We start from the raw sequence: 24,973 nt of genomic DNA on the forward strand, positions 1-24,973 counted from the left end.
AGCCGTGGTGTTGAAACCTCATCTAGCGCTGAAGACGCCCGGCTGACCTGATACCTGATTTCTCCGTAGGGAAGGTTGATGAAGACGTCCTCCGCGTTCCGAAGCAAGCCCTCGAACAGTACAAGAAAACCCTCTCTCCAAGATTTAGTCCCTCTCGAGGTAGCCACCTGCCCTAGGCTTCCAAAGAACTCAGAGGTATGCTGCGCGATTCGTTTTGCTAAAATCCCTAAGCTTCTCTCAACAGAACTTCGCTCCTGGGTCGTGAGCTGAGCGTCTAGGTCCTCCAGGGATGAACCCGGAATGTGATGGCGTATCAGAAAGGATGGCCCGAGCAAATCTCCTAGGGCATCGTAATGGAGTAGCCGTGGGACGCATGGCATAGTATTCTTGTTCAGGAGAGACAAGGCCCGTGCCTCCGTGTCTAGCAGGATATGTTCACGGCGTAGAAGCGGCGCTGTCGGCTTTGGTGAGCATTTCATCAACAGATGAGTCTCGTTTGATAGCCGAACTAGGTAGAGAGAATGCAGGTGACCAGTTAAGGGGTAGATCCTGTCAACATGGATCGGAAGTAAGAAATGCTGCTGGAGAATAGAGACCAATTTGTCAGAGACTTCTGCCTCTGCATCGGAAGGAGCAGATAGGGGAGAGAACATGATCGAACGAGGAGCCGTTTCTTCACAGGCCAAGGAGGATATCGTAGCCCAGGACTTGCATCTCATAGTCAAGAACAGAGCGGTGCTTGCTCACTATTAAGAGTTCTCTCACTGTAAGCAAGACATCAACAGTTTAGAAACCGCCCAGACGATGTAAGTCGACTTAGATGAGCCTCGTTAGTTTCAACGAGCAACAACAGGCATTGGTTATTCCGGCCCTGGGCCAGTCTCCATCGATCGTAAGCGAGTAAAGCCTTTGTTTATGACGGATTACGGCAAACGCAACAGCCGATCTTTGAAAGGGGCGAAGCATTTGGAATCATTATGCTGATGCAAAGATGCGGTGGGACGTCAACGCCAGAGAAAACGGTAGCCCTACCATAGAGGACTTGTCATGAACCGAAGAAAACAATGGGGTTCGCCTAAGCATCCCAGTCTGAGAAAGGTGCGACATGGAGATCCGAGAACGTCCAATCAAAAATGGTCCTTGCCGAGCAACCAAGCGAATCGGTTTTGCCGGCAATCCAACGCCCGTGTTCTGTGGAGTCTCGGCCCGCCGCTTCTACTATTTGTTCTATGCCTAGCGCCGAATCGCAGAGGAGAGCAGCAGGATTTCTCTTGGGTTTCAGTGAGAGGTGTCATCCATAATTAGGCTTAGGTTTTAACCGTTTTATAGTGCTCAATGACTCTGATCTCCACGAGGCAGATGATGCCTATTGCCTGGCCCGGTTCCAAATAATCGAGGCTCGGACCCTTGTCGCATTCGGGTTATTCCGCCGGGATGCGGTGCACAAAGCAAAGGATGGCAGGTGCCACCTGGCTGCTGACAAGAAGATCAGTCACTGCGCATTGAGCACTGAGCAACCTTTGACCTGGTACTATCTGGTACGACGAGAAAGAATAGCTATAAGCACGGCGCCAAGCTGAGCGAAGTTGGGACGAGCATAAACGGGTTGGCATGATTCGTAACCTAGGGCTTTTGCGGCGCTGCTTCGGGGCTAAAGAGCTCAGCAAGATTGAATCGTTTCAACATGTCATAGTCGCTCTCTGCAACGCTCATACTTATGACGTTCTAGGTCCGGTTAGTTGTTTTGTTTTTCTGCTGATGCAGGGGTGCTCCGCGGGGGAGGAGCCTTGCGAGGCCTCACCTGAACCACATCGACAAGAATCACCAAATCATAATTCTTCAGGTCCACCGGATGCTCGGGACCAACGACATCCGCTACAGTTTTGATAATGGTGTCCCTATCAAATTTCTTGTTGCCTCTTACCGAAGGGCGAATGGCGTACTGTTTTCGAGCGAGTCAACCACTGTTCCATAAAACATAAACGAGCAACGAACCTTCTTCGGTGGCCCTCCAGAGTGGAATTCTGGTTTAAGGATTTCTTTTGCAAATTCTGCCAAATCCACGCTGAGGGTTTTACGGATGGAGCGCGCGGGCGTCAGCCGCTGGATATAGCGGCTTCGCTTTTGCTCCGGATTGGCGTGCGCATCAAGACATATCTTGTGTACTAGCTTTTCAGGATCAACCGATTGGTCGAATCGCACGAATATTACTGACTTTGTTAGTATCATCCGTTTCTGCTGGGCGAGGGTCACATACTACACGGAAGCTCGAATTTGACGACTTTGAACAATGGCGATTTCTTTGATGTGCTTGGTTTCAAGCCCTCAATTTCTTTGCGGATCTGAGCTTCAATATCATCATCATCTGAGTCGGACTCAGCTTCCTCTCCGCCCTTTCCAGGCTCTTCCGTCTTCCCAGGCTGTTCCACGTTCTGGAAGCACGTAACATTAGATAAACACCAAGCACGAAGAGACGCCGGTATTTTTGATCGGGATATCTACCTCAGTAAACAGATCAATGACTTCTGTAGCGCACTTGTTTTCTCTTCCCCTTTCGCAGGTGACAAATACTCCCCAATCCCCAGTTTCGATAGTCGATCGTGGAGTGTGCTTCTGCCAGTTCCCCCCCTGGATTATGTATCAGAGAGTCGCCATGCCCTAATGAATGCAGAAATGAAGTAGAAGTCATTAGGAGACGCCGATAGAACGAACAAACCTTTCTCTTCTTGTGGGACTGGCTAGACGCGTTTTCGGGCATTTTTCTCTTTCCCCCGTCGGCCATTCCAGGAATAACAGAGACTACAGTGTTTGTCGGGCCGAAATTGAGGGGATCAAGTTCTGGAATTCTTGCTCTGGAAAAGGTGTGGTTCCCCAGAAATTCTTGACGATCATCGTGCTGGACGGCGGCGGATGAATTGGGTTTAGCGGGGCGGGACCAGACGGCAGCCTCGTCGAAGACTAGGAATCATCGGCGTTATCCTGATCTTATCCTGATCTATATCTGCTCTCGGTAATGCACAGCAGACGTTTTGGCCATGTGGCGGCATCTAGACCATCAGACTCGGAGAATCTGCCCATTCATCAGACCATCTTGTCGACATGGGGCCGTACAACGAGCCTTGAGCATCCAGTCGTTGAACCCGGTCAGTCCTAAGGCATGACATCACGTTGTGTGCATGACGTACTATATAAGGCCGCAACGAAGCTCAGTCCAATTGTCGTGATAAGACTTCCCACTGTCCCGAGTTCTCTTCAACTACAATTCACTCTCGAAGACATTCTCAACCATACGAACCCGCCATTTTAACATCAACATGGTCGACATCGCTACTAGGGAACTTCGCCAGCCTGTTGACATCGCTGAATACCTCTTCCGCCGGCTGCACGAGGTTGGTGTTCGGTCAGTGCACGGTGTTCCTGGTAAGCGCCTTTATTCAAGTACCTTGATTGGAGTGTCCTCTGACGCGTTATTCAACTCCAGGGGATTATAATCTCGCGGCCCTCGATTACTTGCCCAAGTGTGGACTTCACTGGGTCGGAAACTGCAATGAACTCAACGCGGGTATGAAGGATCAACCGACAGCTGTGAACCCGACTTAACATTCGTCGCAGGTTATGCCGCCGATGGCTACGCTCGTGTAAATGGAATTGCTGCTCTAGTTACAACATTTGGAGTCGGCGAACTCTCTGCGATCAATGCTATTGCTGGCGCATATTCCGAATATGTTCCCATCGTCCACATTGTCGGTCAACCTCATACAAGCTCCCAGAAAGATGGAACGCTGCTACACCACACTCTGGGTAACGGGGACTACAACGTTTTTGCGAACATGAACAAGGGGATATCTGCAAACCTGGCACATCTGAACAACACCTACGATGCCGCAACTCTCATCGATAACGCCATTAGAGAATGTTGGATCCACAGCCGACCTGTGTATCTTGCTTTGCCTACAGACATGATCACTAAGAAGATTGAAGGGGAGAGGCTCGAGACACCCATTGACCTATCTCTACCTCCAAACGACCCCGAAAAAGAAGACTACGTTGTTGACGTGGTGCTCAAGTATTTGCACGCGGGTACGTTTTAGGCTCCTCTTCCGTCCTGCGGCACTACTTTCAGATTTCTAGGACCTTGCTAACGGTGCTTTCAGCGACCTCACCGGTCATACTTGTGGACGCTTGCGCATTGCGGCACCATGTGATAGATGAAGTTCATGACCTAATTGAAGCGGCTGGTTTGCCAACCTTTGTGGCCCCAATGGGCAAGGGTGCCGTTAATGAAACTCACAAATGTTATGGCGGTGTCTACGCAGGGACAGGGTCTAACCCCGGAGTTCGTGAGCAGGTCGAGTCATCGGATTTGATTCTCAATATCGGTGCCATCAAATCGGATTTCAACACGGCTGGGTTCTCATTCCGTACCAGTCAGTTGAACACGATTGACTTTCACAGCACTTTTGTGCGAGTGAGATACTCCGAGTACCCTGATATCAATATGAAAGGAGTTCTACGCAAGGTTACCCAACAAATGGGCTCTCTCAAAGCCAATCCCGTTCAACACATATCGAACGCACTTCCCGAACACGAGAAAGATTCCAGTAACCAGACAATCACTCATGCATGGCTGTGGCCAATGGTCGGACAATGGTTGAAAGAGAACGACATAGTTATCACGGAGACCGGCACGGCGAACTTTGGAATCTGGGACACCCGCTTTCCTGCTGGAGTTACAGCCATCAGCCAGGTACTCTGGGGCAGTATCGGTTACTCAGTCGGTGCGTGTCAGGGTGCTGCTTTGGCTGCAAAAGAGCAGGGTAATCGCCGGACGATATTGTGGGTGGGTGACGGCAGTCTGCAACTTACTGTGCAGGAGATCAGCACTATGATCAGGAACAACCTCAACCCAATCATGTGAGTGCAACGGTTGCGGCCTTTACTTGAGAGGGAACTGACACAGATGCAGCTTTGTCATTTGCAACGAAGGTTATACCATTGAGCGGTTCATCCACGGATGGGACGAGGCCTACAATGATATTCAGACCTGGGATGTCAAGGGCCTACCTGTTGCATTCGGTGGCAAGGACAAATACAAAGGTTACAAGGTTACGACCAGGGACGAGCTCACCAAGCTGTTTGCCACCGAAGAGTTCTCTTCCGCTCCATGCTTACAGGTAAGTTTTGCGGCTTCTCACATGAAGTTTTCTGGTGTTGACTTGAAGCAGTTGGTCGAAGTTCATATGCCTCGCGACGACGCACCCGCCGCTCTGAAGATTACTGCTGAGGCCGCCAGTGCTCGAAACAAATAAGGACCATAAGCCAGACCGATTTTGTGTGGTTCCACATCTTCTAGCCTGCGTATAATCAAGGCCCGTCTGTTTCGAAGAACACCCTCCTCGACCATGTTCCTTAGCGGGACTACAAGACGGGTGGATAACGATCCTACGCTGGGCAGAGGGTGTTATATGATAATCGTGATGAACCTTTCCTAACTTTTGGTGATCCATGTAGCATTTCATTAGCATGAAACTCAGGGTTGTGGGTTTACACCTTCAATCTTCCATAATCATATAATCAAACTCTACCTGTCCGGATATCTGCCCTACGGACCATGTCAATAGCATACACGGTGACGATCAAAATGTGGATATTCCTTACTACCTAGTTGGTATGTACAGCAGATATCAAGCTTAGGCCATGGTCTATGTCTATAGCATGAATACTTACTATAAAGTGTAGACCATGGCTGTATTCCGTACCTACAAGGGGACTATAAAAACAGGTGGATCTTCTTTAAATGCAGGCCGAAGGGTTAATCTAAATTGGACAGGGAGAGTGTTTCGACCTCGGCATTGACACCGTACCTAACGGTGTAACAATCAGCATCCTCAACAGGGCTGAAGCCGAAGGCAATGTACGTACTGCACGGACACATGTGGCAGCATTGTACTCCATGGAAAGCGAACAGCTGCCATTGCCCTTAATGGAATGATCGTCGGAGAATGGTCCCTGGTGGAGAAGCCGAAAATCACTGCTTGAGTTTGACAGTCCTTATCGCAGAGCCACGTGACTGAGAAAGTCATGGGCGCTAAGGCCGCCAGGGCAGCGAGGAGTTCCAAGGGCATGAAACATTTGACGCTTGGCTAGACCTCAACAGGCTTCGCTAATAATCCCCCGAGCGCCTTATCCTAATCATTGTGGGGGGCTGATTGATCCATGCGCCTGCGGCCTGATGAGCTGTCATAGACTTCCTTAATTTCAGGGACTCGTGTGGTACGTTTCTTTTCCTTTCATATCTGCGCCGCCCTTCTCTGCAGCCCCGAGAGCTCCAAGCGCTTAGGTATAGCCAGCAACTCTCCGGACCCTGACTCGGCGCGTGAAACTAGGCTTGCCGGCACTTTACTTGCATCCCGCCCCGGGTTCCTGCCACCGCTTCGATTGCGCTCGCCGTATCCGCGGATTCCTTGACCTTCCGACCTATTGCTTCGAGCTTGGGGCCGAGTTACACGTACATGAGCTGGCTCATTGCGACGTTACGTCCGAGAGAGAGAGAGAGTCTACGGGAGACAAGCACCGACTGAGATCGTACGGACGTGGTTTAATCCATGCTCGGTTGCTCTTGTAGAGCAAGCCATTTCGATTCGCCCCGGAACTTCGTCGACCGCAATACACCGATATCAAGGGAGCTGCGGGGCTTTCCATAGGCAATGAACACCTTCAGCGGGACGTGGCATACGAGCTCCATTAGCCGCTAGATTGCAAGGACAACCTGCTCGGCGGCCGAGTTTAGACCCGAAGCTGCTATCTCCTCAATTTATGGTACACGGCAGCTTGCAATATGGACGGCCAGAGACAACAGCCGTACGTACCGGCTCCGCCGCCTTCGGCATCTCAACCCTCACAAGCTCATATCATGCCATTACCGCCTCCTCCTCCTCGATATGCTCCAGCGCAACCGCAGAATGTCATGCCTCCGCCGCCACCTGGGCCACCTCCCGGAACTGCGTATGCCCCGAAAACCAACCCTCAACTCCAATCATACATCCCAGGGTCCAATTGGGGCGGGCGCGGGATACCACAATATCTTCCACCGCCGCCGCCTCCTCCCATGACCCATGCCAGTCATGCAAATCAGTCCTATGCTCGCCCGTCGGCCATGCAAAATAACAACGCTACGTCCGCAACCTATGTACCGCAGGCTGGAACGTTCGGACCGGGAGTCGGAATACCTCCTTTCGACCTGCATTCGCTTTCTTCGTACGATGCACCCGGCACTATGATGGCAAACGACAGATCACGGCCTCCAATGAACACGCCATATGGGCATGGCACCTCTAGCGTCTCTGCTTACCAGCTTGACGGAACGATTCCATCGACGCCATTGACGCACACAGTTCCTTATCCTCATGATACTGTTCAGGATATCCCTTCTTCTGCGGTGCCCACAGGGTCTCCTTTCAAATCAATCCCTCAGAGTACGAATCAAGCAAGCGATCTGACCAAGACTTCGAGCCATCGGCATAATAACAGTAGTACAACCGTTGGTGGCATGTCTGCTAGTGAAGCAGCAGTGCAATGGCCGTTAGACCGGGTGCTGATATGGCTCGCGAGGAATGGATTCTCGCATGAATGGCAAGAGACTTTCAAGACTCTAGAAATAGAGGGAGCAGATTTCCTTGAGTTGGGTCACGGGCTGAATGGGCGTCCGAATCTCGGAAAAATGCACAACGTGATTTACCCTCAACTCGCAAAAGAATGCGAGGCCAGTGGCGCAACGTGGGATCTGACGCGAGAGAGAGAGGAAGGAAAGCGCATGCGGAAATTGATTCGTTTGATTCACGACGACACAGGACCTGACAGTGGAGTCACTCACCCTAGACACCACGATTATGAGGACGGACAGGGCAGCGCTCCTGATGAGCCTAATTCCCCTCACATCCTCATCCCTGGCTCTCCGAGTCTCAATTCAGCGAATCTCTCTAGTAGTCCGAACCTCAAGGCCCCAAAGTATAGCCATAAACCTCGATCCTTTACAACTCCGGGGTCTATCAGTCACGACAGTACCTCGGCAGAAATTGCTATGACTGAAGGTACCAGCACAATGTTGCATAGGTCAGACTTTTCGCGCAACGTGCTAGGAAATATTGGAAGCGACCATACGAGGAAAAGTCCTTCCATGTCTAGCGACAACGGGTTGTTCGCAATCCCACCTCATCGACCACACGAAGGTAGCCCCAAGAGCGGAAGCCCAGCCACGCAGCATGCTGCGCTGTACTCAGCACCCATGTCGTCCGCTCCCGATCTGAATGCTAAATTCGACGCCAAGTATGGACACAATCGAGTCAACAGTGGAGAACGCCGGTACTATGAAACGATAAAGCATGACAGCTCACGTCCCTCACCACAGGCCATTCAGTCAGCTGGGGACAATGCTTCGTCTTACCCCAAAGATCACCGCATGGGCTTCCTCAACTTTTTCAAGAAGAAATCCGCAAGAAATAGCGATCCCAATAACCCGTCCCCCGATGATGGGGCCCCGGAGTCTCCAATCTACGGTAGGTATAACTTCAACAACAGTGATGTCTCGGTGAATGAGCGACCTTTATCGGCGTCACTATCCGACTATGAACGGATGGTATTGCGAACGAAGCCGGCGCACAGAGGAAAAAGGTTTATTTTCGCAACGCTGGATGGCCTCAACTATCGGCTAGTTGACACCACTGATATTGATTCTGTCGAGACGCTCCGTGCTTTGATTTGCAAAAGTCTCGGAATCAATGACTGGGCTGATGCGCAGATATTTCTCACTGAGCCTGGGCAGTCCGAACACGACGAGCCGCTCAACGACACTTTCCTAACTCTGTGCCAACGATCAAAATCAGACTCTGTTGGCTCTCTCAAATTATTCGTCAGAAGCCCACCCCACCGTCAAAGTAATAATGTCGCAGGCCTTGGAGTCTCTTTCCCAGACAAGTCTGCTGTCTCGCCAACGTCCACTGTACCCAGGAAACCGCTGGACGGCGAAGCACTCAGTAGGGTTTCACCCCTTAAAGCTACTTCTCCCCAACAATTCAAGCCACCGGCCGGTAGGCTTCCTCTCCGCGACCTCCAGAACTCCACTGTTGGAGCTTCTCCCGTGGAAGAAGAACCAGAGGTTCTCCAAGACCAGGAACGGAAGCAGCATAAGTCCTACCGTACACCACCGACACCCTTACCACGACCAGATGCTTATAGCGAGACTGGTTACCGCCGCAAGGAGGTAATCAATTTCGATAAGCCACGCATATCGCCCTACGAAGATAAAAAGTCTGAAGTGCTAGTGCCTTTCCGCAAGCCACCATCAGCACCTCAAGAGTCAAATACCCTCAGCAAGGTAAATTCGTTGAGGAAGAAGGATGGTGAACGGCCGCGTCCTCAACGTTCTAACCAACCACACGGCATCAAGGAGATGATGGCAGACATGGGAATGATGACTAGTCTCATTGGGAAGCCCACGTCGCCCAATTCGGGAAATACAAATTCAGGTATCCAGCATTGATCACTTTACTTGTGCCTTAGTTTGCTGACAACGGTAGATGATCCCCACAGCAGCGTTGATTCAACTTTTGACCAACATGGCCAAAATACACCGCCGCTTACGAACACAAGCTACTCACCTACCAATACCACGGCTTCATCTGGCTTATCCAGGACGGTAAGCCAAAAACGAAAGTCCGTCGGACCAGCGTTCGAATTTGAGGAAACGCAAGTATCTTTCCAGCGCTCCCCTAATCTCGAAGATGACTCGGAAGATGATTCGGATGATGGACTATTTGCGATTCCGTTGGCGAGCACCAAGACTCCCGTCAAAGAGAAGGGTGTGCTGCCTGGGTCTCCCGAGATGCAGAAAAGGCCACGAAAACCATCTCTCACTGTTGATACTGACGCGAAGCCCCGTGCTGGATTGAGTGTCAGTTTCAAGTCGCCTAGCGCTACTCGTGAGACTTTTACGAACTCTGATGGCGAAGCAAGCCACCCGGGGACGTTCTTCAATTTGAGTAGCTCTCCAGAAGAAGAGAGAACTCCAATTAGAAGAAAATCCTTTGCAGGAGACGATGTTTGGGCTAGCCGTCCCCCTGTTGAAGGCGTCATCGATCAACTAGACGACTTCTTCCCAGACATTGATCTAGATGCACCTTATCTGGATGAGCAGGGAACCTCACCACCATCCTCGCCCGCCAACAGGGTTGCTGCCGACAACGAGATAAACCGCAAGGACAATTATCACGGGATGCAGCCACCCCCAACTCCTGACGATAGTACTATACGTGCGCCCGAAAAGCCGCTTAGCCAAAACATTGTCGCGCGTCGAAATGTCTCTCGCTCCGGTGGAGGAGGAGGCCTGACTCGAATGAAGTCGATTCGAGAAGTTGCCAAAGGCGCCAATCAAGCAACTCGACAGCGAAGCGTCGCATCTTCTTCCGCTGGTAATAAAAGAACTGTTGACGTTCACCGCCGCAAGAGTACAAAGATGTTCGGAGCAAAGATTATGCAGATTAGCCCCAGGCCCGGCAGTCGACTCAGTCAGCTTGACCCAATTCCTCAAAACAGTATATCGTCCAACACAAAACCTCAGAGACAACCTACCTTTCGCATCATCCGTGGTCAACTCATTGGCAAGGGTACGTATGGTAGGGTGTATCTGGGAATGAACGCCGACAATGGTGAGGTCTTGGCCGTCAAGCAAGTTGAAATCAACCCAAGACTCGCTGGACAAGACAAGGACAAGATAAAAGAGATGGTGTCTGCGTTGGACCAGGAGATTGATACAATGCAACACCTCGAGCATCCGAACATCGTGCAGTATCTTGGATGTGAGCGCGGCGAGATCTCAATATCGATCTACCTTGAGTATATTTCTGGTGGTTCAATCGGCAGCTGTCTTCGAAAGCACGGAAAATTTGAGGAGAGCGTGGTCAAGTCCCTCACCCGACAATGCTTGGAAGGGCTATCTTACCTTCATAACCAAGGAATTCTTCATCGCGATCTCAAGGCGGATAACATCCTGCTTGATCTTGACGGAACGTGCAAGATCTCCGACTTTGGTATATCCAAAAAGTCAAACGATATATACGGAAATGACTCCTCAAATTCCATGCAAGGATCCGTCTTTTGGATGGCGCCCGAAGTTATCCAGTCCCAAGGCCAGGGGTACAGCGCCAAAGTCGACATCTGGTCTCTCGGTTGCGTGGTGCTCGAGATGTTCGCCGGTCGTCGTCCCTGGAGCAAAGAGGAAGCCATTGGCGCGATCTTCAAACTTGGCAGCCTGAGTCAGGCGCCCCCAATCCCAGACGACGTGTCCATGAATGTTACTCCCGCTGCCCTGGCTTTCATGTGGGACTGCTTTACGGTGTATGTTTCCTTTCCCTTTTGCAGAATACCTATAGCTAATCCATCTTACACCTGCAGTGACACATCCGAGCGTCCGACAGCGCAGACCCTCCTCACCCATCCATTCTGCGAGCCCGATCCTAAGTATAATTTCCTTGATACTGAGCTTTACGCCAAGATCCGTCATGTCCTTGGGAGTTAAATGAGGTTTTCTATATTACTGTCAAAATGAGTGTTACAAACGTTGTATTCAAGTTATAGCGAGGTACCTTGTTCTTGCAGACATGTTTTACTTATACAGTCGATGTTCTGTTCCTTGTTAAGGGCTAGGGTGTTTGAGTTCTTCTCGTCGATTGATTGATCGATTGACTGACGCAACCTGTTTTGTATCCTTATTTAGCGGGATTGATTTAGACACATCTTGAAAATAATAGGACATGGGTTATACATAGCAGGATCCTCTTCATGCCTCTAGCAAACTCGAACGTGGCTCTACGCCAGTTTGTACTCGATTAAAGAAATGGGGTCATTAACCCATGTCGGGTATATATACAATGAAGTTATGTGACCTATCTACATGCCCTTTCCTAAGAGAACCTATCGAAACTGAGACGCTAAGCTCCCGGTTCTACTCACACTCCGACTAGTAACCTGATCATCGTCATCCTGCGTCGCAACCCCTACGCGGAAAATCCTTTCGCACCAGTCCGCAAAGGTATCGACATCCCACACGGCATCTTCACGTCCCTTCCCTTTCTTGCTAACAGCATTGCCCTTGTTCTTCTCCGCGGAGGTATACTTGATGAAGAACTCCTCATAGATCTGAATCACGCGGTCCTGGACTGCACCAACGAGCGTCTCTTTCATGCGGATATCATCGAGGTAGTCATCGAGGACCTTCCGGAGACGGGGGACCTCGTTCTCCACATTCCGACAGGTCGGGTAGATGAGTTCTCCGCGCTGGAGATTCCGCCCGTCAACGAACTTTGCCGGGAGGGAAGCGGTCATCTTGCTCGCGAAGCCGTTTATGAAGTCGTTGATTACGGTTCTCAGGCGACCGTCGAGCTCGACCTTGGCGTCGAGCATGTTTTTGACGACGCGCGGGAGGAGGCCGTGGCCGACGAGGCGCATTAGGTTTCGGGGGTTGAAGAGGCCGCCGCGCTCGCGGAGCTCCCAGAAGGTGCTTGTGACGCCGGAGAAATCGAACGATACTTCTGGGGCAACGTATTCGATGTCAAAGGCGACGATTTGTTGTTTTAGGATTAAAAGGTGGCTCATGAGGAATAGCTGTGCGTCTGTGGGGGACTTGCTGGAGATTGAGGAGCTGGCGTGATGGAGTGAGGCTGTGGTTTGATGGACGATTTGGTGTGCTAAATCATCGAATACGGTGGACTAACTGAAAGTTAGAAAAAAAGGAAATAAGGTGCCTGGAGGTCGTACATTTACAAGGCGGTATATCCGGCTCAAGAGCCACACGGCTTTCCGCAATGTAGGGTACCAGGCGGCAGGAGCATTTTGAGACTCAAAGTCCCACTTAGAGTCCTGTTCGGGTGATGTGGCTGCACCATTTTCGGGGGATTTTGTTGGCTTGGGCGGGACATAAGAATCAGCGTGTGAGACTTTTCTTCCTGATATCTGGTTATCGGATACGGATATAGAGAGATGTTTGTTGCGTGCAGGGTAATCGAGGTCCTCGGGTCGGGCTTTGAACCGTTCGATCTCGTCGCGGAGGAAGGCCTGCGCACGGAAGACGAGTCTGGTCTGCACGTCCTCCAGAGCTGGTTGTATTAGCGCCGAAAAGTCAAGTTGGTTCGGATCCATGTATTCCGTCTCTTCTTCCTGATCAAACAGATATCGCGTCTGAAGTAGAGTACAGAGTTGGCACAGCTTGACAATCTTGTCTTCGTGGATGATCCTCGGTCTTAGATGGTCATATAGCGGCTCGCATACTGTCTCGAGGAAATCATACAGCCCACCTTGGCCATGAAACCATTCGCTCCACAAATCGAATTCATCCAAGCAAACTCCTCGGACATAGCTTATACTTGCGCGTGCGAAAGCAACGAGATCCTGTGAGCTGCTCGGAGCCTGCGCTATTTCACCCAATCGCTTATGGACTAGAGGCACGATAAGTTTTCCGCGCGTAGCCGCATAATTAGTATGAAGCTCAGTGAGAAGGCTCTGGTATTCAGCTTCTGTGCCTTGTTCAGGGTCTAGTGGCGGGACAGCTCTCTTCTGGATCTCAAGGCCGATTTGTTTCAATTCTGGTGCGTCAACTCGGAATTTTGCATACAGCAAAGCGGACAAGGCAGCGTCATTGAGTTGCTTATCTGCAACCTTTTTCGAGACACTGGAGTATACATCACGAATCGCAGAAACAAAATGTCCTCGAATGAGCGTGAGTGCGCGCGTCAAGAGCAGTCGGTATCTTGACCTGTATACTTCTGCTTCCTTTTGCTCAGGCTAAGGAGATATTAGCGTTCAACAAGATGATCCGAAAAACAGACATGCTCACATGTGTCTCCATGTAGTCCAGGCACTCGTCCAGTTGCCTTAGCATGTCCGAGAAGTCCTGCCCACGCACAGTGTTCCCTGCGCCCGGAGCATTGAGTCTCCTGGAAGCAGGATCAAGAAAATCATAAAATTGAAGGTTGTACTCAATCTCTGTCACCAAGCCTGTATCGCGCTTCTGCGCCGAGAGGAGCCCTTCGCATTGTTTCTGGAAATTGGACGTTTGCGAATCGACCGTTTTGAAATCTTCCGAGAGTTTCGATAGGACATTAAGCGTAGATGATGTGTCGGAAAGCAGGGAGTCGAGATGAGATTTCGACGTTTGGAGTTCGTTGAGACAAGCCCTAAAGACAAGAGCCAGTTAGCCCATGGGCGCTGTGAGAACTCGGGGCGGGAAGATACGTACTGATACTCATCGTAACTTGACTCTAGCAAGCTAGCTTCCACATCGTCGTACCATTGCGAGAACTCCAGTTCATTATGTATATCATCAACTGAATCCAGCTCATCTGGGACATGTTCGAGCTTCTCAATCTGCGTCGCTTTAGGGTCGAGCGGCGAGGTGCCCGACGGGGCGGTTTGCCGGCGACTTCGCTGTCCTGCAGTTTGCGGAGGCATTGCGTCTGTGTTATAGCTAAGCTTCCATATGAGACGCGAGTCACGCCTTGCCTATCGGTCTCCGAAACAAATTCATGGCGATCGCCTCTTGATTGTCTGTTGTCCGTTGACCTCCGCGTGGCCGCTTTCTAGACCGCCGTTCTGCCGCTTCGTTCCGCCTTTAGTACTGACGCAAAGAGCTCCATCTACAGTTCCCCTGACTAACAGTTATGGAAATGCGCTTTTGAGCGGATCTTGCAAACAGCATGTTGGCTACTCGGGTGCGTCAACCTGCGGCCAATGCGGCCACTCTCACGCGTCAGCTCAGAGGAACCGGTGTTCGGCGAACGACTGCGCTCGGCCGTCGGTATTATGCTGACCAGCGAGAAGCTTCCGAGGGCCAGACTCCCTCCTCAAACTGGATAAGGAACTCTCTAGGATTCGCGGCGACGGGAACAGCCGTATTTCTCGCCTATTCGTATGCGACCAGGCCGGACGAGAGCGAGTTTTTGAAAAAGGTCCAAAGCCCATCCAAATCAATCGAAGATCTATCCACCCGATACGTGCAAAAGAAACGAAGCTTGGGAAGTCCCGGTCTATATATATGGGGTACCAATGAATACCGAGTGGTGGACCCGGAATCTAAGGAGTCTGTTGTAAAGACTCCGCGGAAGCTGTCATATTTTGACAGTCACGTACTCCGGGATCTCAAGCTTGGGGAAACCTCTGGCGCTGCCATTATCGAGAATGGAGACTTGGTGCAATGGGGCAAAGGTTATTCGGAAACCGAGTTCAAGCCTACCAGGACCCTCACTGGAAAGAATCTGATTTCTCTGTCCATGTCTCATGATCGTATTATTGCATTGTCATCCGACGGGAAAGTCTACTCCCTTCCTGTCTCACAGCATGACCAGTTATATGGAAAAAGGACTGAGGAGAAGTCGTGGTTTTCATCTAGCAGATCTAGTATGAGCTATCGTCTGATTCAGCCAAGCCTGAAGATGGGAGAGAAGGTAACCGCCATAAGCGGTGGCTTGGAACATGTCCTTCTCCTTACTAGTTCAGGACGAGTGTTCTCCGCCGCTGCATCTACTGAGAACTTCCCTTCCTTCGGGCAACTTGGTGTCGCCGGGCTAGCCTGGGCGACCAGACCACCAGGGCCGGTAGATACACCCCATGAGGTCAAGATACCCAACGGCGCAAAGGTCACCCAAATTGCCTCGGGCGATTATCATTCCTTACTACTGACTAAGGATGGCGACGTTTTGGCATTTGGCGATAATTCGTTTGGGCAACTGGGGATGGGATTTGACCCAGCGTTTCCTTTCAGAGACACGCCTACTCCTCTACTGATTAGGGGACTTTACCGTGATGGCTCGCGTCTGCCTCAAGCAACTGGCGTTGCGGCCGGTGGTGCCAACAGCTTCTTCACCGTGGACGTACACCAAACCGGCCCCACTCAAGATCTCAAGGCGGCTGGGAAAATCACATCTGATATCTGGACCTGCGGACGCGGCATCTGGGGTGCCCTTGGAAATGGTAAATGGACTCACTTACAGGACCGCCCCACCAAGTTGAAGGCCCTCAGCGGGTTAGTCGAGTATGATGAGGCAACAAAGGGACTGTTGCCCATCCGCTTGAACGATATCTCTGTCGGTACAACACACGTCGCGGCTATTCTAGACAACCAAACGCATTTGAATCGCTCCACGGCCGCCTTGGAGGGAGCCGACGACGCAGGCCTGGATGTGGTCTGGTGGGGAGGAAATGAGCACTTCCAACTCGGAACCGGCAAGAGAAGCAACCTGTCGCAGCCAGCGCATATCAACGTGTCTTCAGACACGGTACCAGATGTTAACAAGGAGCCTGCCCGGCTCCAAATCATGCCTGCCTATCGTGGAACGGTTGGCGGCCGGAGCTTTGACATGCGACAGCGGGTTGAGTGCGGAAGGCATATCTCAGCCATTTACACTGCCCTCAAAAAGTAAAAGTCATGCTTACTACTTTGATGATGTACGATAATTTGTATAATACAAGTCCAACATTATACCATCTTACTGCCGTTCTAAACTGTGCCTTTCTATACTTCTAGTTATGCAAATGCAAACAGAGCAAACACCGCAATTCCGCGGAGGACGCTCGGGCCACTTCTTATCCAGAAAAAAATTCCGGCGCAATCAGATTCTGGCAAGCTTCAAATCTCAATCCACAGCAATACATCATGCCTCGCGAGAACCAAAAACGCGGTCGCCGAGCGACCGAAAAGGCCAAGAAGGAGGAAACCAAACGAAAGCGCGACGAGGGCGTCGAAGAACCCACGACCAAGCGACTAAAGCCCTCAGCGGAAGAGGGCAACGAGATCACCGCCGGCGCAGACTACATCCCCCTCGACGGAGGAGAAGAACAGGATGACCAAGATGGGACGGGGGCGCCAGATGAGATGCCGTTTTACGGTCTTCTCGATTCCGAAGAGCAGGAATACTTCAGCAGAGCGAATGAGATGCTGGAGCTCAACCAATTCGGGGATGCCGAGGAGCGCAGATTATTCGTGGACAGTGTGTTCCGGGAGGCTAGAGGGAAGGAATTGAAGATTGCTTGCAGTCAGTCGTGCTCGCGGCTTATGGAGAAGCTGATCTCGGTATCGGATATCACTCAGATCCGCCGGTTGTTCAACAAGTTCATCGGGCATTTCTTGACGCTTGTACAGCATCGGTTCGCGAGTCATTGTTGTGAAAAACTATTCATCTGCGCGGCACCAGGTGTAACGCAGAAAATTCCAAAGTCAAAGGCGAACAGGGACGACGACGATGTTGACATGGATGAAGACGAGGAGTTGGAGCCGGAACTGTCGCTTGCGGAAATGTTTATGAAGGTTGTCGAGGAGCTGCAGGGCAACTGGGGATATCTATTGACCGAACGGTTTGCGTCGCATACAATCCGAGTGCTGCTCCTTGTGCTTGCCGGTGAACCCGTCGATGTGTCAAATGATTCGGTCGTGGCAAGTCGCAAGAAGGAAAGACTTGGAATCGTCGGTGGGGAGGCACAGGAGGCAATTCCCGTCGGAGAAAAGAGGAGTGTCCCGGAGTCGTTTGAGGCTACGCTAAAGAAGGTCATGCAGGACATGGTCTCCGTACTTGACGATACCTATCTACGAGCTCTTGCGACACACCCCGTTGGAAACCCGGTTCTACAGGTCCTGGTTCGGCTGGAGCTCTCACACTTCGGAAAGTCAAGCGCGAAACAATCCACATCCATCATCAAAAGGTTGATTCCGGATGAGAACTTTGAAGAGGACTCCGAGAGTACGAGGTTTATCCGCGGGCTGCTCCATGATCCTGTGGGTTCGCGTCTTCTGGAGACAATGGTGCGATGGATGCCAGCGAAGATGTTCAAGTCACTCTACAGGAACTACCTCCGCGAGCAAATGAGTTCGCTTGCACGTAACCAAACCGCCGGCTACGTCGTTCTTCGAGTTCTCGAGCGGCTAGGAAAGGATGACTTGCAGGCAGTTGTGGAACAGATTGTGCCCAAGATACCCGGCCTCATAGAACGCTCGCGGACAATTGTGCCAAAGATTTTGATCGAAAGATGTCTCGTCCGAGGAGTTGATACCAAGCCGCTCGCGAAGGCTCTCGAAAGCTCATATGACTCAGACCCTGCTCGCAGACTTGAACAAATGCTAAAACTCGAGGCGGCGACAGCCGATAAAGAGAAGTTGGAGTCGGCAAACAATGGCTCGGCAGCTGAATCTAATCCGGCCTCGGCTGCCGCCGAAAAGCTGCACGGCTCACTGCTCGCACAAACGATTGTCACAGCTCCCGGGCAATTGAGCGAACTCGTATTCTCGAGTCTCCTCGCTTTGTCTTCCGAGGCCTTGCTCAGTATATGCAGAGACCCAACGGCGTCGCGCGTTGTTCAACAAGCCCTATCGTCGCCCGCCTCTACCCCTCAGTTCCGCCGACAGTTCACCACCCGGTTTACGGGCCATTTGAGCGAGCTTGCACTTGATAGCAGTGGATCTCATGTGGTCGACTCATTGTGGATAGCAACTAAGGATATCTACTTCGTCAAGGAGCGAATGGCGCAGGAATTGGCGCAAAACGAACTGGCCCTTCGCGATTCCTTTGTGGGACGTGCGGTGTGGAGGAACTGGGCAATGGATCTCTACAAGCGACGGCGGGGTGAATGGGCAGCCAAGGCCAAGGGGAGGGATCTCATTAACAACGATTCTACAGAGAAGCCCAAGTCGCGCCTCGATATGGCCCGTGCCAGATACGCGGCTAAACAGGGCGAGGCCACTGGCGCAAATGCGGTGGGTGCGAAAGAATAGATAGCTAGACGTCTGTTGGCTTTGATTCAGCGTTTTCATGTTGAAGAATGTACATTATGACCAATGCATGGATAATCAGCTCGGATCCTTCCCACACCCCTAAAATAATCTTGCTTGCAGCTTGCCCTGTACAATGAAATTGCATGGATTCGGTGGCGGTCCTGGGAGGCGGGGCGCAAGTGCAACAAGGCCAGCATGTGGGGGTTTGCTCCACAGCTTCATTAGACTCCGGTGATCGATCATCTTTAACTTTCTCCCCTCTTCATACTTACCACCTAAATATTCTTACCTACAATCCCCGTCTCACTGCTTTAACCATAGGAAATGGCTCATTTCCTAAGGGGAAAGCAAGCCGGTATACAAAAGGACTTCTCCGGCAGTCTCGCGCCAGAGCTATTCGATATCGATGATGTATGCTTGGCCCGCTCAGGCACCAGCTTTTCTTTTTGCGCGGCGAGGGCCTTTTACTGACTTCCCTTGCGTAGGTCCTGAGGTGTGGTATCAATTCCCAGACAAGCGCTCTCGCCTACGATCCGGTCCAGTCCCTTCTCGCGGTCGGTACCAGCGAGTCGCAGTTTGGCCTGGGGCAAATCTACGTTTTCGGCCAGGGACGAGTCTCCGTCACCTTCTCCTTGCCTCGAAAGGCTTCCGCAAAGTTTCTACAATTCTGCGGGGACAAACTCATTAGCGTCGACTCGAAGAGCGAAATCAGCGTCTTCTCCCTACAAACGAAGCAACTACTTGTCTCATACGCTCCACCGAGCCACGCCAGCGCACTGCTCTCCGACCCCAGTCTCGACTATGCGTTCATCGGATTACAGAATGGTACGGCTCTATGATTGAGGAATGTAACTTACTGACCGCCATAGGCGACGTTATCGCTTACGATCTTGACCGTGAAACCGTGACCCCGTTTAGAATACCCAACTTATGGGCTGCGCGCAATCCCCGAGCTCGCATTTGCCCCGTCATTAGCCTGGCCTTCTCACCCCGTGACATCGGCAAGGTTCTTATTGGGTATCCTGATGGTGCGGTTACATTTTCGTTCAAACAAAACGTCGCGCAGCATTACTTCGAGTATGAAGTACCGCCAGGCGCCTTAGGCGGAAATGGCAATGTTCCGTCGAGGGATGCGCGGAGGCCGAGACTGACAAAAGCGCTATGGCACCCGAACGGCATATTTATTCTCACGGTTCACGACGACAATAGTTTGGTTTTCTGGGACACTAAAGACGGCCGCAAGCTTCTAGCCAGGTCTATAACGACGGCCAACATCGACCAGCCTGGTATTGCTCCCGAACGGCCTTCCACATCGGATTCGGCCGTCGGCTTCAAAGACCCCATCACGGACATTGCTTGGTGCGTAAAGGCAAATGGCGATGACAGTGGTCTCTTGATCGCCGGTGGCAAGCCGAAGGATGAGAAAAGCAAGAATCTTACCTTCATCGACTTCGGGTCGTCGCCTAACTACCAAACATCCTCTTGGGCCATGATCAACACTTACTTAGAGAACCCAAAATCCGTTGCAGAACTTCCTATTCCGCCAGGTGCTGAAGTTGTCAATTTTTGCCTCATTCCCCGCAGTTCTCCCTACTATGCAGGTGCTCACGACCCAATCGCGGTTCTTGCCCTCTTAACCTCGGGAGAGTTGATTACACTAAGCTTCCCAAGCGGACATCCTATCCCACCTACTAACATGCTACCGTCCTCTCTCACGCTTGTTCATCCATTTGTAAACAAAATCACACTGACTCCAGTTGAGCGTGCCGCTTGGTTGGGGCTGAAGGAACGAAGATCTCAAGGACCAAAATTTATCCTTGGTGGCGCAGAAGCAAGAAAGCACCTCAAACGCCTGGAGAGCCGCAATATCATCACGGCAGCTCATGCAGACGGCACCGTCCGGGTCTGGGATGTCGGGCACAACGATGAGATTGAAAACTCGGAATCGATTCAAGTCGATTTGGCCCGTGCTCTGGGCCGCGTCGGAGTGGCCGATGTCACAGAGATGTCCTTTGGAGGCTCTAGTGGGGAGCTATCCGTTGGACTCAGGAGCGGCGAAGTTGCAATATTCCGATGGGGCAGCAACAAGGACTTTGGCTTGGAGTCACCCCCCGGGGCCAACAATGGGCCTGGAGAGCTTACCAACATCACACATAGAACCGATCCCAGCCTAAAGCAGGGCCTTTTGCCTTTGACTCTCCTGGATATGCAACAGGGACAAGTGACTGCGCTAAAGCATAGTCCGATCGGGTTTGTTGCTGCTGGGTTCGAGGGTGGACGTATCGCCATTATCGACTTGCGTGGGCCAGCCATCATCCACACGGCGACTTTGTCGGAGTTGTCTAAGCAGAATAAGCGCAGCAGTTTCCTCAAGTCTCGCAGCTCTAGTGAGACTGTCCCGGAAGTACCCACGAATATCGAGTTTGGAATCATGACTCTAGAGGGCGAAGGTAAGATTGATAGCAGGATAGACCGGGCCATGTTAATCTTTCCCAGAATTCTCCAGTATCTGCTGTTTTGTGGGAACAAACAGAGGCAACCTGGCAACATTCAAGATCGTTCCGTCGGGCGGAGGTAGCTTTACAGCCTCATTTGCAGGCGCGGTTGCATTGGATGATAAAATCATCAACATCATACCCATCAACGCTGATGACGGCAGCCTAGCATTAGCTACTGGCGATGCTTTTGCAGGCTTAAGGAACGGGACTAGGATTCACGGCGCAGTGGTTGCGGTCACCACCAACGGTTGCAGAATCTTCAAGCCTGCCACGTCCAAGGGCGCGCACCGCTCTTGGGATGATTATCTCTGCGACTCTGCCTCTGTTGTCAACCTTCCGGGCCGAGGATACAGTCTAGTCGGACTGTTTGGTGATGGCAACACTCGAGCATTCTCCATCCCCGGGCTCAAGGAGATTGGTTGCGCCAAAATCGGGCATATGGCTGACATGAGTCGCCTATCTCAGTCCACTGTCGCGCCCAACGGCAGCGTTCTTTTCTGGACAAGTCCGTCCGAAGTAGGGCTACTCAACGTTTGGGGCGCCGGTATCGAACTGTATGTGATATATCTAGGCCTGACCATTGCCCAAACCCGCTAACCCGATCTATAGTCCACCGTCGGAGGACCAGCTGTTCAATCCCCAAGCAGTACCCCCTCCTCGACCTACAATTACCAATCTGCAGTGGATCTCTGGTACTCAATACATCTCGACGGCCGACATGGATATCCTGAGTTCGTCCCCTTCTTCTTTTCCCCTTAACTTCCACCATGATTACCCGCTTACAACGCTTCATAGTCGGAGGCCCCGATCGACCGCCGTCGAAACAAATGGTAGAGCAGATGCGACTTGAAGATCAAGAGCGCCGACAAGCCGCTAGAGAAGGCAGAGCGGCTCCGCGACAAAACACCAACGAGGAAGGATACCTTGCGTACATGCAGCGCCAGATGCAAGAACGTACCGAGAAACTTTCGTTCGCTGGCGATAACATGGACAGGCTGGAGGAGACGAGCAGCGGCTGGGCGAGGGACGTCAACAAGTACGTCCAGAACCAGAAGAAGAAAGCGGTTCTTGGTAGTAAGTTCTTTTGCACCGCGGTCTTCATCTATGCTTTGAATATGCTAACCATTGCGCAGTTCTCGGGTCCAAATTCGGATTATAAACGGGTGTTCTGTTCTGCTTTGGTCTTTTGAAGATATCATCCATTCCTAGGTATAGTTTGGCGTTCGGTAGAAACTAGAAATACTAGTCTCTTTGCATTGGCACTCGGGCACAGCTCGCGCGCGGGTCTTCTCCGTGGGGTTTGACGCTGCCGCTCAACTGCCACATTCTTCCTGTCTACATACTTGTTCAAAGCTGTCTTGGTAGTCCATACCCAGACTGGATCGCCGCGCTGCAGCCTGAGCGCATCGCGGAGCTCGCCTACTATCAAAATACGGCAGTCATGGCAGCCCCTCACGAAGGCTTTCTCACCGACGAACCGTCGCATACTTTCTTGCGTTTGAATGGCACTGCACACACTGAGCGCCAGAACCACAGCAAGACTTACTTAGCACGACTCGCCATTCAAATGAGGGGTGACTCGAGCCGATCATGAATGGCTTGCAGTCACGATGAAGACGTGCCTGTCTTATTGTTTAAAGTACTTGACTTAGTGCCTGGCCGTGGACAAAGTGAAGCGCATTCATAGGCTACAAACTAGGTGATATACAATGTGAATCTGCGGAATATTAGGTATCATCTGCGTAGGCTCCTAAAATGTCACTGACGAGCTGAGATCCTATTCAAGGAGTTTTCACCCCTACCAATGGGCTATCTGGCTAAGCGCCGCTCGCCCCTGGTAGCTGCGAGGGATAATGTGAATGAGTTGTCATGCTCCGTAGAGGTGCGTAGTCCGGGTGATTCTGGCGGTGGAGTTGGTCCTTGCGTCGAGTCTCCTGGGAGAAATAGCTATGGTCCGGAGTATGTGGGATTATGTCTGTTTATGCATGTCTATTATCGTAAAACAGGGCCAAACTAGATACAAAGTTTCTGTTGGCCGGTAATGTATGCGGTTCATAAAAACATTGTGATTGATCGTAAATCATGCAACTGATGGATAGATGGTATAAAGGGAACCAAAGTATCAACTCCAAAAAAAAAAGACTAGGCTCAAATCTAATGAACCATGAGTTCGGGCTGCGGATGGGGCGCGGCCTGGTTGGCGTTGTCGTCTTTCGGTTCCGAGTCATCGCCCATTTCGACGTCCTCGTCGGCGTCATTGCCTTCTTCTTCATCCACCTCGTCTTCGTCGTCATCACTCTCGTCCTCGATATCCTCACTCTCTGCGTCGGAAATGTCTTCCTCGTTGTTGTCCGCGCCGTCCATGTCGTGGTCCTCGGCCTTCGCTGGTTCCCTCTTCTCCGCCTCCTGCAGCTCTTTCACAAGTGCGGCCTCAAGCTCTGCCTCCTCTTGACCGTAAGCAGCTCCGTCATCGTCGAGACCGTCGGCTTCGGGCTGGTCTGGCGGGTATTCGGCAGGCGCAGATTCCTCGGTGTCCCTAGGGAGAAGAATTAGTGCCGGTAGATCCTGTAAGTTCCATGTATATAATCTTACCATTTGATCGCAAATCTGGTCACTCGAGGCTTCTCCGCGAGGATGTTACGACGGATCCGCTCAATGATGGGTTTCGCAGGGGGGTCGGCAGAAAGCTCCTCTGAGTCGTATTCATTGTTCACGTAGTATCCGACACGCACGAACTCCCGGCCATCGTAGGAACAGGTGAGGAGAATCACAGTCACACCAAGAATCTCTGAAGTAGGAATTCGTCGAAGGTCTGGGGCGTCGGCTTCGAAGATGAACTTGTTGACACCAACTGGGATAGGCCCGACAAGAAGAGAGTCGAGTTCTTGGTCGTACTCAGACCTAGACAAGTTAGCGACTCGAATTTTTGAGAGTCGTTCTGGTCTTACGAGGTCGCAGAACCGACATAGGTGAGTTTCCATTCCAAATCTAGCAAAACAAATTAGCGGGGGTCTCCCAGGTGAGATAAAAGGACCATCAAACCTTTTTGAAGCTGCTCCAAGCACTCGAAGGTGATCTCGAATTGGTAGGAAGAGGTGAACTGGGCAGGGTTGTCGAGGACCTTGACCCCGAGAAGAGAAACAACCGACATGACTATTTGGATCTGGCGGTATTGGCGGTGTAGAGAAGAAAGAAGGATAGGGACAGGGGAGTTGTAGAGTAGAACGATCAACCCGAGGGATGGAGGCGCCGTATGAAGTATTTATGGAAGAAGGAAACGAAGAAGATTTGCTTGGAGGGGATGGAAGCCAGCCGGGCGAGTAATTAAGCAATGGACCAACTTCAGAAAGAACCCGCCCAGCGATCGTCGACGCGACCCGCGTGCGGGACGCATAATTCTCGCGCTCACCGCCTTGGATCACGTAATCTAGGTACTGGCAGCTGCAGCTTCCGCATCGCATCGATCTCTGCACAGTTCATGCGTCAAGCATCTCCAGCCCGTCGCAGTTTTCTTGTCGCAGTTCTTTTTCAACCGTCACTTGGTCCTCTAATCGGTCTTATTAATATTGCTTTTAGGTCGAAACTCAGTCTCCTTTGCTTGCATCATTGTGGGTGCCCCTCACTTGGAATTCATTGTAATGCGAACCAGGCCCGCTGACAGCAAATG

The 24,973-nt window shown here is 51.5% G+C and overlaps 8 protein-coding genes across 8 annotated transcripts; 5 read left to right on the forward strand and 3 right to left on the reverse strand.

Annotated features, from left to right (window-relative positions):
* Nucleotides 1–1,623: 1,623 nt before the first annotated feature.
* DSM5745_02962 (THUMP domain-containing protein) lies at nucleotides 1,624–2,758 on the reverse strand (the record flags this gene model as incomplete). Its single annotated transcript, XM_026744978.1, has 6 exons — nucleotides 1,624–1,725; nucleotides 1,802–1,942; nucleotides 1,996–2,210; nucleotides 2,258–2,432; nucleotides 2,503–2,628; nucleotides 2,717–2,758. 6 exons carry the CDS (start codon nucleotides 2,756–2,758, stop codon nucleotides 1,624–1,626), a joined length of 801 nt encoding a protein of 266 aa, XP_026605844.1.
* Nucleotides 2,759–3,314: 556 nt separating this feature from the next.
* On the forward strand, nucleotides 3,315–5,309 carry DSM5745_02963 (alpha-keto acid decarboxylase family protein; the record flags this gene model as incomplete). The annotated part of the gene is made up of 6 exons (XM_026744979.1): nucleotides 3,315–3,420; nucleotides 3,482–3,562; nucleotides 3,613–4,080; nucleotides 4,155–4,914; nucleotides 4,967–5,174; nucleotides 5,226–5,309. The coding sequence occupies 6 exons, from the start codon at nucleotides 3,315–3,317 to the stop codon at nucleotides 5,307–5,309; spliced, it is 1,707 nt and encodes a 568-aa protein (XP_026605845.1).
* Nucleotides 5,310–6,838: 1,529 nt separating this feature from the next.
* Nucleotides 6,839–11,572, forward strand: bck1 (putative MAP kinase kinase kinase (Bck1); the record flags this gene model as incomplete). Its single annotated transcript, XM_026744980.1, has 3 exons — nucleotides 6,839–9,524; nucleotides 9,576–11,391; nucleotides 11,449–11,572. The coding sequence occupies 3 exons, from the start codon at nucleotides 6,839–6,841 to the stop codon at nucleotides 11,570–11,572; spliced, it is 4,626 nt and encodes a 1,541-aa protein (XP_026605846.1).
* Nucleotides 11,573–11,967: 395 nt separating this feature from the next.
* DSM5745_02965 (Golgi transport complex subunit COG3) lies at nucleotides 11,968–14,499 on the reverse strand (the record flags this gene model as incomplete). Its single annotated transcript, XM_026744981.1, has 4 exons — nucleotides 11,968–12,762; nucleotides 12,811–13,833; nucleotides 13,886–14,225; nucleotides 14,288–14,499. 4 exons carry the CDS (start codon nucleotides 14,497–14,499, stop codon nucleotides 11,968–11,970), a joined length of 2,370 nt encoding a protein of 789 aa, XP_026605847.1.
* Nucleotides 14,500–14,744: 245 nt separating this feature from the next.
* On the forward strand, nucleotides 14,745–16,466 carry DSM5745_02966 (RCC1 domain-containing protein; the record flags this gene model as incomplete). The annotated part of the gene is made up of 1 exon (XM_026744982.1): nucleotides 14,745–16,466. One exon carries the CDS (start codon nucleotides 14,745–14,747, stop codon nucleotides 16,464–16,466), a length of 1,722 nt encoding a protein of 573 aa, XP_026605848.1.
* A 233-nt stretch (nucleotides 16,467–16,699) lies between these two features.
* Nucleotides 16,700–18,808, forward strand: nop9 (RNA-binding RNA processing protein NOP9; the record flags this gene model as incomplete). The annotated part of the gene is made up of 1 exon (XM_026744983.1): nucleotides 16,700–18,808. One exon carries the CDS (start codon nucleotides 16,700–16,702, stop codon nucleotides 18,806–18,808), a length of 2,109 nt encoding a protein of 702 aa, XP_026605849.1.
* A 324-nt stretch (nucleotides 18,809–19,132) lies between these two features.
* Nucleotides 19,133–22,465, forward strand: DSM5745_02968 (putative SNARE-dependent exocytosis protein (Sro7); the record flags this gene model as incomplete). Its single annotated transcript, XM_026744984.1, has 7 exons — nucleotides 19,133–19,219; nucleotides 19,294–19,633; nucleotides 19,678–21,258; nucleotides 21,305–21,860; nucleotides 21,916–22,037; nucleotides 22,102–22,380; nucleotides 22,440–22,465. 7 exons carry the CDS (start codon nucleotides 19,133–19,135, stop codon nucleotides 22,463–22,465), a joined length of 2,991 nt encoding a protein of 996 aa, XP_026605850.1.
* Nucleotides 22,466–23,460: 995 nt separating this feature from the next.
* On the reverse strand, nucleotides 23,461–24,457 carry asf1 (nucleosome assembly factor ASF1; the record flags this gene model as incomplete). The annotated part of the gene is made up of 4 exons (XM_026744985.1): nucleotides 23,461–23,842; nucleotides 23,899–24,207; nucleotides 24,255–24,294; nucleotides 24,349–24,457. 4 exons carry the CDS (start codon nucleotides 24,455–24,457, stop codon nucleotides 23,461–23,463), a joined length of 840 nt encoding a protein of 279 aa, XP_026605851.1.
* Nucleotides 24,458–24,973: the final 516 nt, after the last annotated feature.

Source organism: Aspergillus mulundensis (genome assembly GCF_003369625.1).
Source record: "Aspergillus mulundensis strain DSM 5745 chromosome Unknown scaffold_2, whole genome shotgun sequence".
Lineage (NCBI taxonomy): Eukaryota > Fungi > Ascomycota > Eurotiomycetes > Eurotiales > Aspergillaceae > Aspergillus > Aspergillus mulundensis.